This window comes from Sesamum indicum, linkage group LG6 (assembly GCF_026168435.1).
Source record: "Sesamum indicum cultivar Baizhima isolate 11 linkage group LG6, ASM2616843v1, whole genome shotgun sequence".
In the NCBI taxonomy this organism is placed as follows: Eukaryota; Viridiplantae; Streptophyta; class Magnoliopsida; order Lamiales; family Pedaliaceae; genus Sesamum; species Sesamum indicum.
Window position 1 is genome coordinate 2,419,936 of NC_142662.1, and position 12,870 is coordinate 2,432,805.

Sequence of the window (12,870 nt, forward strand, 5' to 3'; positions counted from 1 at the left end):
GATGGAAGCAAATCTTAGGGATGTTAGATGTAATTTTCTAAATCACAAAAAATTTACGTGTAATTACACCAAATTGCTGAGTGTGTAATTCTCTATAAATTATTAAATAGACTATGAAATTGTGTAACTAATGTGGAAAATAATTACTAGCTAAGATTCATATTGTAATTATATTGTGTTATGATTTCTCAATTGAAATATGATTTCAAAATTATTTCCGATGTGAATATTAGGCATAAATATTTCATAAAGGTTGAAAAATTACATTGCTTATTAAAAATTAAAAAATGTTTTTATTCAATAATTAATAATTCCAGCAGACTTATAATTTACCCCCTACAATATTTTCAATGAGCAAATTATCCTCCTATGATTAGAAAAAATAGTAAATTTACCCTCTATGTTTTTTAAAATAAAGAAATTTACCTCCCTATCTAAAGAGTTAAATTATTTCATTTTAAAATATATAGGGGGATAAATTGCTAATTTTTAAAAAAACATAGAAATATAAATTGCTATATTTTCTTTCATATGAGGTAATTTGCTCATATGTAATATCACGGGGGTTGCTTGCATTTTTTGCTAATTCAAATAATCAAACTCATCCAATCGAGACAAAGAAAGAACAAATTACTATAGATGTAAAAATATAAATTTACTTTTCTGGGCCTCGAACTCATAATGTTTTGACTATGAAGCCTCAATCTTACTAATAATTTAATTATATTATGTCATGACTGATAAATTATCTGAATATATGAACTAGTTGTGAACCTATCAAGAAGACGCGAAAACTATTACCATTTGAAATTTAAATAGTTGTTATAATTTGTTAAATCGGATTATAAATTTCAAAACCGACTTGAAAAATAATAACCAGTTAAGATATGTGATTGTAAATTACATTGTATTACGACTTATCAACTGTGCAAGTTAAAAATTAGTTACTTCATAATGCGGTTTTGTGTAAGTAAATGAAGGCGCGAAAGCTAGATCGCTAACTAAAATTTAAATTATGCTTTTAATACGTTAACTACATTATGAACTATACAACCAATTTAAAAAAACAAATATTTGATGAAACTCGAATCGATCATTTCAAATTTATTCATAAAAACTCAATTTTAACCATTGAACTGACATATTATTGATATAATCAAACAATTTGAATAGTAAGAATAAAACAGCAATCATTGATAATATTTATCACATTGGAATAAAGGGGTTGAGCCAGATAATGATGAATGTGAAAAGGGGTGGGAGTATTAATTAGGGCTCAATCAGGCAATTGTGAATTTGATTCTTGAATTGACTAACCGGGGTTAAAGAAGAATGTGAATACGGTGGGAAAGGGGTTGAGGTTTAACCCCACGTTGGGTCAGTGGCCACTATATATATGATGCCGTGACGCATTATACAGTGGGAGTAAGGCTGGAGTTTTGGTGAGCGAGAGCTAAAAACAAAAAAGAGGGTGTGTGAGCGTGCGTTTTAACCTCAGACGAACACTGAAGGAGGCCAACACTCTTCAATTCATACCGTTCTGTGAGTGCCCTTCTTCACTGATTAATCCAACTCGCCATTCCTTCTGTGATTCTTGAATTGTTTGATGTTAGTAAAAGATGAAAAAAATTCTTTTTTTCTAATTCCTTCCGTCATTTTAGCGAGGCTTTCTTTTTTGTTGTTGTTGTTGTTGTTTTTTTTTTTTGGTTTTATTTTTGTGTGTTTTTTGAGGTGTGGCATGGGTTTTACTCTTTTTCATCTTTTTGCTGTTGTTGGTTCTTTCTTTTTTTTGAAAAAAAAAATGGTTTTTTTTTTTTATTTTAATTCCTTGCTTGTTTAGTTAAGTGGGCATGCTGTAAAAATTCATAATCAGAGCGTGAATTTGTTGTTCTTGTTTCTAATCGTGATGTACTTGGGTGACCTTTAATGCAGGAAATCTTTATAAAAAGGTTTAATTTGGCGGAGCATCTCAGGTATCGTTTTTGTTGATTTTCATTGGGAATTTACTTGTTATCAACTGATTTTTGCAAATGACTGTTGTTGTTGTTGGTGGTGGTGGTGTGTGTGTGTGTTTTTTCATTGATTTTGGGTAGAAATAAGTAAGGATTAATCTTCTTGGATAAAATAGAAAGTTATGTCATTGGCACATTCTTCTTCTATCTGCCCTTTGTTTTCTATGTTTCCCCCGTTTTTCTCATTGATCATGAGTAGGTAGATCAACTAATTATATTCGCATCCTGGATTAAATAGAAATAATCATATGAAAATTTATCCGATATCTGTGGTGGTTTTCCTATTTTGCCATTTTGCTTTTATGTCTAGCTGACGTTTTCGATACTTTCCCCTTCAGCTTTTATGTCTATTTGATGATCGTGATAGGTAGTTCGTCAGGGGGTCCAGTCTTTGGGCCCATCCCAACCGTCGACGAAGTGTGAGCCACGTGACTTGTTATCCGAGACTTGGGGTCCTGGGACCCTCTTATAGTCATGTTTCGGTACTTATATCATATATACAAGAAAAGCGTGAAGTTTGGACTGTTTTAGCACAAATGAGTAGAATAATAGACATGGGATGGTTGTAGTGAAGAATTATCAGTTGTTTATTATGTGAAATGCCGAGAAATTTTTCATTAGAGTTAAATTTATGATTTTTATGTGTAATCTTGACTTATTTCAGTTATTTTGATGCAGGTCAGGATTGAAAAGCTTTAATTTATCGACGTGTCCGAGGTATTGTAATTGCTTATTCTTATATGGGATTTACTAATGGTCAAAGGATTCTTTTCATCATATCTTTCATTGACCTTGAGAAGAGAAGCTCATTGTTTTTGCTTCCTGGATTAAATAAGTGGTCATGCCATTAAGCAGATTTACCAGTATTTGCTACCGCTTCCAATTTCTGTTTCATTTTGGAATTATTCTCATACTGATATTACATTGACCACCACATTAGGAAGGTTGGTTGTTGGAGCTCTCAGAACTTGTCTTGGTCCGTGATACAGTAAGAGACATGGCTGACAGTGGCAGCAGTGCTGATGGGAGCAGTGAAGGATTATCATCTGTTCTGGTCAATGAGAAGGGAAGTAGAAATAAGCGTAAATATTTATCTGATTTGTCGGTCGACATTCCAGAAGTATCAAGCATGTCTCTGACGGAATTCCCTAGGTATGAAATGCTAGAGGAAAAATATAGGAACGCTCTGAATGAGTTGGGATCAATGATGGAGAGGTCTGACGACACTCTTGAGGAGCATGAAGTGGAAGAATACCTAAAAGCTGATTGGGACGATCCTATATGCTGTCAGCTGGAGGAACTTTTGACAAATAATCTGTTCACCACTTTCTGCAGTGCTGTGAAGAAGATTGTTGAATCAGGGTACACTGAGGAAGTTGCTGAGTGGGCTGTTCTAAATAGCAGCTTGTTCCATGGTAGTAAAGATGCTGTATCCAATGTTGTCGATAGTGCTTTGGCGTTACTAAAGAAGGAAAAGGAGTTGAATACACCTAAGCATCCTGTATTTGAGGGACTGCAGTGCCTGGTAGACTACACGTTACTTGAGATGATTCACGTGCTTCGAGAGGTTAGGCCAACTTTGACTGTTGCAGAAGCAATGTGGTGCCTATTAATAACTGATTTGAACCTCGTAAACGCATGTGTAGTCGAGGGAGGTCCCCTCGGTGGTTCTTCTGGTCAGGAAGCTCAACGAGGAAGCCCAAGACTTTCCCAATCCAAATCTGAAACCTCCAGCACCAGTCAAGCAGATACTAACAAATTGGATAATCCAAAACAAACAATGCCCCGTGCTCAGAGTTCTCAGCATGAATTCCCGGTTTCTGGGCCTGCCCCTCAACCTCTAAGTTCTAGAGCTGCACCTGATGAATTGGCTAGTACTGGGAAAGAAATTTCTCTTGCTCTTCAGGAAGCAAAAGGAAAGCTTTCAGTCATTGGTAGGGAGCATATCCAGACTTCAACCCAAGCAATGGTCACAGATGAGAAATCAGGGGGTAGTAGAAAGGGGCCGTCCACTAATTCCAAGCGAGATATGCTTCGGCAGAAGACATTTCATTTTGAGAAGAATTACAAGGGTCGCATGTCGAAGGGGGCTTTTAAGGCCAAAGTTGCTGCCTGGGGAAGTATGGTGTTGGACAAATCACTAAAGTCGCAATCTGGTTCTTCTGGTGTAGTAATGAAGGGAACAAAGTTGACTACTTCAGCTGGAACTAATAGATCTCTTGTGGAAGGAAGCCAGCCTCCTTCAAGCAATCTGCAGTCTGCTGTACCCTCTGGCGTTCTATCTGATCCTGAATTTCCGTTACCTGGTTTCAATTCCCAATCTCCGGAATCATCGGTCCCGGATACTGCCCCTTGCGCAAAGGGTGAAATCACTGTTTCTGATCCTCCTAAGATTACTGATTATTATGCTTTAATTCCATTTGATGAAACTCTCCAGAAGCACATGCCGCAAGATGACAAAGAGGAAACCATTCTGATGCTAGTGCCGCTAAAGCAAGCACTTGAAAAAGAGCTCCAAGGTTGGACGGACTGGGCAAATGAGAAGGTTATGCAGGCTGCACGAAGGCTTGGAAAGGACCAGGGAGAGTTGAAAATGTTGAGGCAAGAGAAAGAAGAGACAGAAAAATTTAAGAAGGAGAAGCAGTCCTTGGAGGAGAGTACCATGAAGCGGCTGTCTGAAATGGAGTATGCATTGTCTAATGCCACTGGACAGATTGAGGTGGCTAACTGCACCGTTCGCCGGCTCGAAGAGGAGAATTCTCTGTTGAAGAAAGAGATGGAGGATGCTAAATTGCAGGCTCTAAAGTCTGCCACTAATTTGCAGGAAGCTTTGATGAGGGAGCAGGAGGCTCTTAAGAAACTGCAGTCATGGGATGCGGAGAAGGGTCTAGTCCTGGAGCAACTGACAGATCTGAAATCCCAAATAGCTGAATTGGAGAATATACTAGAAAAGGCTAAAGGACGACAGAATCAGTTCAAGGTATGTTCTGCCCAAACATATTGGCGTTGTGAAAATTTAACATTAATTATTGTTTCCACTTATGCTTAAGCGAACTTTTGACTGGTTGGTGCATAAATTGGTGTTCTTGTATATCATTGTCAAGATATGAGCCTGCTTAGATGCTTTCTCATACTGAGATCTCTAGTTACATGGATTTAACATGCATAATAACTGGACATTAAGACATGTGCAGGCCTTTTTGCCTTTATATCGAATGCAACTGGATTATCCCAAAGATGTGAGCTAAAAACTATTTTAATACATTCCAGGTTCTGCTGAAGCATGAAGAGAAGGAGAAATTAAAAGTTGTGAACCAAATTGATACTGTGAGGAGGAAAATAGCAGAAGAAGATGCTTTGCTGAAAGTAGAAGCAGACAGGGTTAAACAGACGGCAGAAATGAGCATGCAGAAATGTGAAGAAGATATCAAGAATCTTGAGAATATGATCTCAGAACTGAGACTGGAGTCTGATAAATCGAAAATAGCAGCTCTAAATGTGGGATATGGTAGCTGCTTGGCTGGTGAAAACATCTCCGCATTTCCTGGAATGCATCTTCCTAAAATCACCAAGAGGTTGGCCGTATTTCAAGACAACTTTGGGGGCGACGACGTAAAACCAGAAAGGGAATGTGTCATGTGCATGACAGACGAGATAGCTGTCGTTTTCCTCCCGTGTGCACATCAGGTTCTTTGCGGGCAATGCAGTGTTCTCCATGAGAAGCAAGGGATGAATGATTGCCCTTCTTGCAGGACAACGATCAAGAAACGGGTCTCTGTCACTTACCGTGCCGATTAGTATCTTCAAAGAGTAGATGTTTGGAAAGTGGAGGTGCTGATCCAACTTTTGGTGAACTTGATTACATTCAGTATATCGGTCTTATAATACTCTATAGTACAGTTGAACCATGAAAGACAAGCTAGAAACTGAGAAAAAAGCTTAGAAACTTTAGAATTAATGCTTGAGGAATCAACTTGGTGGAGTTGGTTTACATAGTTATAGGTATGTACATTTTGAATCAGATGTTTCTATCTACAGTATCTTTCTTACCTTTGGTGCTATAAATTGCCATGCTATAAATTTGTGATGGATTTTAACTTTATTTAATATGGAGATGTTTGAAATATTTCTTTAAAATGCGAAATCTTTGATACAAATGCAACCTTAAAAAACTATTTAATTGTTTCAAGACATACTGTTGCAAATTGTTGGATTTTGCATGGTAATGGTAACTTGCTTGTATTCATTTGTTAAGTTTGGTTTACTGTTGTTAGCACCGAGCATGAGGTGTCTTGAAGGCCTCACTTACTGTGCATGATATCCGACCCAATCTGTATAATTTAATGTTTACTTTAAAAAAAGCTGACTCGAAACGACCAGCCGGATACTCAGGAGAATTATTGGTGGCCCAGAATCTAGCTCACCACAATTTGTTTTGTTTTTCGTATTTCATAATTTGATTTCAAATGAATGACTTGCAAATAAAAATATCACACAATAGTATAAAGTTCTTGCAAATTCCCCCTTCCCTTAAGCTGTTGTAAGGCAAGAATGCCACAAATGGTGTTTAGCATTCTTGAAGGAATCTTTTAGCTACTAATCCATCTATCTATCCAGCCATTTGCTTATATTTGATCTTATAAATTGGCATACAGCCAATAAAACTAAATCGATTCAAAAAATATTATAAAATTCTACATTTTTTATCATTCACTAATCTGTATTACCTTACTTCATAAATGGTTAAATATACGTCACAATGGATAGAAGCCCCAGAGTCTCGGAACCTTCGTTTTGAAGAAAGACAAGTGGTGATCTTGCAGTTGAGTCGATATGTCCGAGTGGTTAAGGAGACAGACTTGAAATCTGTTGGGCTTCGCCCGCGCAGGTTCGAACCCTGCTGTCGACGACAACGTTTTACTCTTTTTCCGTTTGACTGATATCCGTCCATATTTTTGGCACATCATTTTTATCTCAGATGTCAATTGGGTATGGGCATGGGCCCTCAGCATGTTGGGTTTTAATCAAGGAAGAAATGGACTTGGCTCAGGATGTCGTATTGTATTATAACGTAAACTACAATCACTTCTTCTAAAATTTATTAAAATGATAATTTTTTTAAATAAAAAAATTATCAAATAGTCATCTGTAATTAACTATCGTCCAACAAATACTCCCCCATAACAACTCATAATAAAATAGATATTTATTATTTTTTAAACAACAAGAGGATAATTATAATTATGACAAATTTTAAAAGAATCCATAGTAATTTATATTATTTTATATTTCACACTGATATATATACTTTATTATTAAAAAGGTAGAGCTTTTGGCGTCTCACTTATTTTCAGTTAGCTATTTTATTTTTTAATATTTAATTTTATTTATCATCTATCTTCCCATTCTCCTCTTTAAATGGAAAAGTTGGACATTTTTCAAAATTCAAAATTCTTTAGCTGAAAAGAAATAAAAATTATTGAAAATCTTTATAAGATACAATTTTATCAAGCATAAGCTCGAATATATATTTTAAATTATTCTTTATAATGATATATATATATTTAATTTATAAAAATAATATTTATTTTTTTGTACACGCATGCGCCCTTATTCTTCTATATATAAAGAGAAGTATTTTCAATCTCACCGAACATTTATATATTATATTCCATAGTAATTGTAATCAACTTACTAACAAGAAGGGTAAGTTACACTAATAAAGCTTATCTTAGTTGGCGAAGTCGAAGCCCCATAAATTTAGAAGTCATGGATGTGAACTCCGTGGGATGTTGTTTTTACTGCATTAGGTGTTGGTTAGATTTAATTTTATTTGAAATCACTGATCAGGGTATGATTATTATAATGATCTTTGTTAGATATTGATATTCGACAAGAATGATTATTATCGATTTAATTCAATTAATAATAGTTCATTGCTATTACTTTTAAGAAAGAAGGGTAAATTACAAGTTTACAATCAGTTTTTTTAAAAGTTGGTATAATTATAAATACCCGCTTGTTATTTGTGATATTATCAATACCTTTGATTTCAACAACCATCCAACATCAAACTTCATCCATAAATCCAAATTGTATTTTCATCTATTTTTTGTGGTGAACTGACAAAAATGCTATTGTAACTTATAAATTATAATTTTACTTAATTTTTATTTTTTTAAAATTTCTTTAATGGACCAATGGACAAATTTTTACATTTTTTTTCAAAATTTTCCATTCATTTCATGTGATTTATTTTATACTTTTTAATTTTTTTTAAAAAATACAATAAAAACAAATTTATCAATTTCAAAATTTCATTCAAGATTAATTATATAATTTTATCAAATATTAAAAATATTGATAATTTTACAAATAACAACACTGATTGTTGTAATTTTCCTGAAAGCAACGAAAAAGAATTGCATGGTCAGTAAAATCTTCTAACTTTGGTCATGATTAAAGACAAAGTATGAGCGTGGATGCTAAGAAGCAATCAATTTCTTCCATCATTCTAAGTTACTTTTCTTGTCCGTATCTTGAAGAAATACACGAGTAGATTAGTTCTTGAAATATACAATTCCAAACTCTCGATATGCCTAAATATGCGAGTTGAATCATAATTTGGTGATTAGAAGCCGTTGGGAGACAAGACAAGAATTTCCTTACAGCATCGGCTACTTCAGTTTAATGATTAAACTCTAAACCCCACTTAATTATTACAAGTGGGCTGGGGGTTCTTTCTCAAGAATTCCAGCCCCAGCAGCTTGTTTTTCAAGAATCCCTCTACATAATTACCGTTTTCCTTCATGCACACCTCAACCCTCAAGGCAATAAAAGTGTTCTCGTCTGAGGTAAAAAAATTGCTGCAAAACAAATATCCCTGAAGTTATCTGTCTTGCATCCTTGGCTCCGGCCACTTTCTGTTCTTTCTTCGTCTGGATTTTTGGTTCGACAGTTTCAAGAACAGTGAGGTTGTAGTGATGTTACTTGTCTTATGTTTTCGGTTTTGGGTTTTTTGTTTTATGTTAGAACATTGCTTCTGGTGCTCATCTGACTCCCATTTGTAAGAATTTCTAAGTGGGCTTTCGTTTATGCGAATAATTGCTGTTCCTTTTAGTTAAAATCTTGTTTCTTTACTGCTTTCTGATGTGATTGGCAACAGCATGATTTGCGGTATTGCAATTTGGGACAATGCCAACTTTGCTGCTTTCTGTAGTTGTATCAGTAACTTTTTGCAAAAAATTGCATTCTTTGTCTTGTTACAGTTGTGATTTCTTCAAGTATGGAGAAGGAGAAAGCAAATTCTTGTTCACCAGACACGGTTCTTGAGGACTTCTTGAGAAGTGCTGAATCTGAAACTGAATCCTCCAAAGCCAGCACTTCAGAATCAGAAGCTCAGATTGATGCACAACCGGCTTCAAGATGGACCAATTTTTTCCAAATGTTGAGATTTAAATCCAAAACCCAATTGGCTACATTCCATCCCCTCAAGTTGTCTAAGATGTTAAGCAGTAGTATGAGAGAGGAAGTCAGCTGTGTGTCGAACCCCCTAACCGATGCTAATCTGAACTATTTCAAGCCTCAATGGAAGAACTTTAGCTTCTCGGACCTCCAATCTGCAACTAACAAGTTTTGCCAAGGTTAGCGGCGTAAGACAGCCCATTACTTTATATTTGAATGTTGAGAAGGCAAGAATCAGGAAATCTTGTGAAGTATTAAGTTTGTATTGCTCTGCTTAGGTAATTTGATCGGGAAGGGCGGTTATGCTGAAGTTTATAGAGGTTGTTTGAGTGGGGGACAGCTTGTTGCGATCAAGCGTTTCACTAAAGGTTCCCTGGCAGAAAGGATAGGTGATTTTCTATCGGAACTCGGGATAATGGCTCATGTCAATCATCCCAATACCGCTAAACTGATAGGCTATGGGGTTGAAGGAGGAATGCACCTTGTTCTTGAGTTATCTCCTCTTGGAAGCTTGGCTTCTGTGCTTCAAAGTTAGTGTATTATCTCAGCGTTTGCTTGTGTAACTTATTCGATCTGAATTTAACTTACTGGATCTTCAAACAGACTGCAGGGAGAAGTTGAAGTGGGATATACGGTACAAGATTGCATTGGGAACAGCTAAGGGGTTGCTGTATCTTCATGAGGGTTGTCAAAGGAGGATCGTCCACAGAGATATTAAGGCTGCAAATATATTGCTGGCGGAGGACTATGAGCCTCTGGTATATTCGGAAACCGCACAAATGTGAATCTCTATGCAAGTTTCTTTGTGTCTTTACTTTGCTTATTCGGCTTATCTTTTGTTTAATTATGGGGCTCAGGAGTTTGTTGTTGGAATCTAAGACGTGAATTTAGGAGCCAGCTGTGTTTTTCTGATAATGGAAGAAATTGATTCATGTACTTTTGTTATCAAGAAAGCTGTGTTTAAGGTGTTTAGGTGAACGGGAGCTCAAAAAGCTTAAATTTTCAATTCAGATATGTGATTTTGGCCTCGCGAAATGGCTGCCGGAGCGCTGGACTCACCTCACTGTTCCGAGATGTGAAGGCACTTTCGGGTTAGTGGAACATGACATTTCTACAATTTCAATCTATCACAATATATCGTGCGCTAACTTCTAAGAAAAACTGATCCTAACTCCTATTCTGTGTCTGCAGTTATCTAGCTCCCGAGTTCTTAATGCATGGAATAGTTGACGAAAAAACAGACGTCTTCGCCTTTGGAGTGCTGCTGTTGGAACTCGTCACTGGCCGTAGGGCACTAGATTACTCACAGCAAAGCCTTGTTATGTGGGTAAGACCGTCTCCCTCTCCCGTTTCGATTACCTACCACTGCTACAAACCTTGTTACCAGCTGGTTACTTTATATGCTAGGCTAAACCTCTGATGAAGAAGAACAAAATCAAAGAGCTCATAGATCCATTGCTTGCTGAAAACTACAACCCCACACAAATGAACCTCTTGATCCTGGCTGCTTCTCTCTGCGTGCAGCAATCGTCCCTTAAACGTCCACGAATGAGTCAGGCATGTCCACTCACAACATCTTCAAATTCAACTATATATCTTCTTTTACAGACTTGAGAACCACTTCTGTTTATCATACAACAACCCAAGCAAAGCTAGCTCATGACGTTGAAACTCTATTAACGGTGTGTGCAGATTCTGCTGCTTCTGAGGGGGAGCTGCGGCAGCCTAGACTTGATCAAGAAACACAAAAAGCTATCAAGTTGGAAGAAGTACTATAGAGGGCTTTTTAGTGCTGAAGAATACAGTTTCTCCCGAGGCTTGAATGGTTTAAATCTGCCCACAGCGTCAGCCCGGCAAGTGTAACCAAAACATCAGTCATGTAGACTATGTGTTTCATTTTAGGACCAAGATTGCTGTCAAAATGCAGCAGAAGCAACTGGAATTAAAAGGCTGTATTAAGATTTATCATATGTTATATATGTTGGCATCGAAAATCCACACAGTTTATATATTTAAGAAAATATTTTATACTCGTTAGGTGTGTATATATTAAATAAAATATAAAATATAACTTTATTTTACACTAAGGCCCCGTTGATCTTTTATCAATAGATTGGATAAGCAGCCTAATGCACTAAGACCCCGTTTTTCTTCAATATAATTAAGGGTAAAATACAGTTTGCTCCCTGAATTATTTGTCATATAACATTTACCCTTCTGAATTAATAGATATAACACTTACCCTTTTGATTGGACAAATCGCTCTTCATGCTTTAAACAATTATATTATTTTTAATATATTTTAATATTTTGCACATTAAATTATCACTAAATTATTTTTTGATTATTTTTTTTAATAAACAAAGAATTTATATTAAAAGCAGAGTATAAATTAATATATATATATATATATATGCATATGCTTAACCAGAAGATAAATATTTTTAGCAAAAAATGGATAGATATGTTTTATCATATTTGTTAAAGAAAATATGTTAAAAAAAAAACTGATATGTAACTATTCATTTTTCTCTAAAAGAATAAATAGTTAATAACTTAATTTTATTACCAAAGTAATAGAATCTTTTCATGAATTTGTTTTGGCATTTGTTGTACTCATTTATTAGTTAACTTTGAGTCTGTAAAAATAAAATAAAATTCGAATTATTTAGCTCACTAATTATGTTTTACTTTTTTATAAATAAAAAATATTTTTTTCAATAAAGAAAATTTTAATTAATCTTAAAATGAAAAATAACCATAAAAAAAGAAGTTTTTTTTAACTAAATATATATATAGTATAAGGGCAAAATTATCTAAAAAAATTTAATTATAAAAGATAAGTGTTACATTATTAATTTAAAAAAATAATTATTACATATCGAATAATTCAATAGGACAAAGTATATTTTACCCTATAATTAATATAATTTTTTTTATTCTATTATTCAAATAACTTGTATCACAGAGTATACCAACCTAAAAAGTTGACACTGTTGTAATCCATTTTCAATATTCACAAAGGGATATGTACATATATACAAACAGCTCAAGTGCTAGGCTTTCTCCATCCCATTTTTTATTTTTAATTTTCTTGATAGATACAATAAATTATATTATTCATTGCATTCAAATATCAAGATTTGATTAGTACATAATAATGTTAAATTAAAGAGCCACCCTAAAGAAAATAAATAAATAATAAGTTATAATCAAATTGAATAATTTGCATCTAAATATCAAGAATTGATTATTACATAATAATGTTAAATTAAAGAGCAACCCTAAAGAAAATAAATAAATAATAAGCTATTATCAAATTCAGTAAATTTGATTCATTGCATTCAAATATGAAAATTTCATTATTAAATTAAAAAATACATTCAATCTTTGT

At 34.7% G+C, this 12,870-nt stretch overlaps 2 protein-coding genes and 1 non-coding gene across 5 annotated transcripts; all 3 read left to right on the forward strand.

The window, feature by feature from the left end:
• Positions 1–1,362: 1,362 nt before the first annotated feature.
• Positions 1,363–6,061, forward strand: LOC105165270 (putative E3 ubiquitin-protein ligase RF4). 2 transcript variants are annotated; one of them, XM_011084230.3, is made up of 5 exons: positions 1,363–1,542; positions 1,933–1,973; positions 2,691–2,729; positions 2,957–4,992; positions 5,283–6,061. In XM_011084230.3, exons 4-5 carry the CDS (start codon positions 3,010–3,012, stop codon positions 5,808–5,810), a joined length of 2,511 nt encoding a protein of 836 aa, XP_011082532.1. In that variant the 5' UTR covers positions 1,363–1,542; positions 1,933–1,973; positions 2,691–2,729; positions 2,957–3,009; the 3' UTR covers positions 5,811–6,061. The 2 variants fall into 2 exon arrangements, with proteins under 2 accessions (XP_011082532.1, XP_011082531.1); XM_011084229.3 differs by having other exon boundaries at positions 1,364–1,542; positions 2,953–4,992.
• A 778-nt stretch (positions 6,062–6,839) lies between these two features.
• On the forward strand, positions 6,840–6,921 carry TRNAS-UGA (transfer RNA serine (anticodon UGA)). Its single transcript has one exon. It is a non-coding gene; the product is annotated as a tRNA-Ser (tRNA).
• Positions 6,922–8,558: 1,637 nt separating this feature from the next.
• On the forward strand, positions 8,559–11,508 carry LOC105165269 (receptor-like cytosolic serine/threonine-protein kinase RBK2). 2 transcript variants are annotated; one of them, XM_011084227.3, is made up of 8 exons: positions 8,559–8,986; positions 9,281–9,655; positions 9,755–10,006; positions 10,080–10,234; positions 10,488–10,567; positions 10,668–10,803; positions 10,884–11,033; positions 11,169–11,508. In XM_011084227.3, exons 2-8 carry the CDS (start codon positions 9,298–9,300, stop codon positions 11,337–11,339), a joined length of 1,302 nt encoding a protein of 433 aa, XP_011082529.1. In that variant the 5' UTR covers positions 8,559–8,986; positions 9,281–9,297; the 3' UTR covers positions 11,340–11,508. The 2 variants fall into 2 exon arrangements, with proteins under 2 accessions (XP_011082529.1, XP_011082528.1); XM_011084226.3 differs by having other exon boundaries at positions 8,560–8,866.
• The last annotated feature ends 1,362 nt before the right edge of the window (positions 11,509–12,870 follow it).

Excerpts from the sequence above, each read along its gene's own strand:
- LOC105165269 (XM_011084227.3), top strand. The coding sequence starts at position 9,298 with ATGGAGAAGGAGAAAGCAAATTCTTGTTCACCAGACACGGTTCTTGAG. Across the intron at positions 9,656-9,754 it reads AACTAACAAGTTTTGCCAAG|GTAATTTGATCGGGAAGGGC; the intron begins GTTAGCGGCGTA and ends TGCTCTGCTTAG. Across the intron at positions 10,568-10,667 it reads AGATGTGAAGGCACTTTCGG|TTATCTAGCTCCCGAGTTCT; the intron begins GTTAGTGGAACA and ends CTGTGTCTGCAG.
- LOC105165270 (XM_011084230.3), top strand. The coding sequence starts at position 3,010 with ATGGCTGACAGTGGCAGCAGTGCTGATGGGAGCAGTGAAGGATTATCA. Across the intron at positions 4,993-5,282 it reads GACGACAGAATCAGTTCAAG|GTTCTGCTGAAGCATGAAGA; the intron begins GTATGTTCTGCC and ends AATACATTCCAG.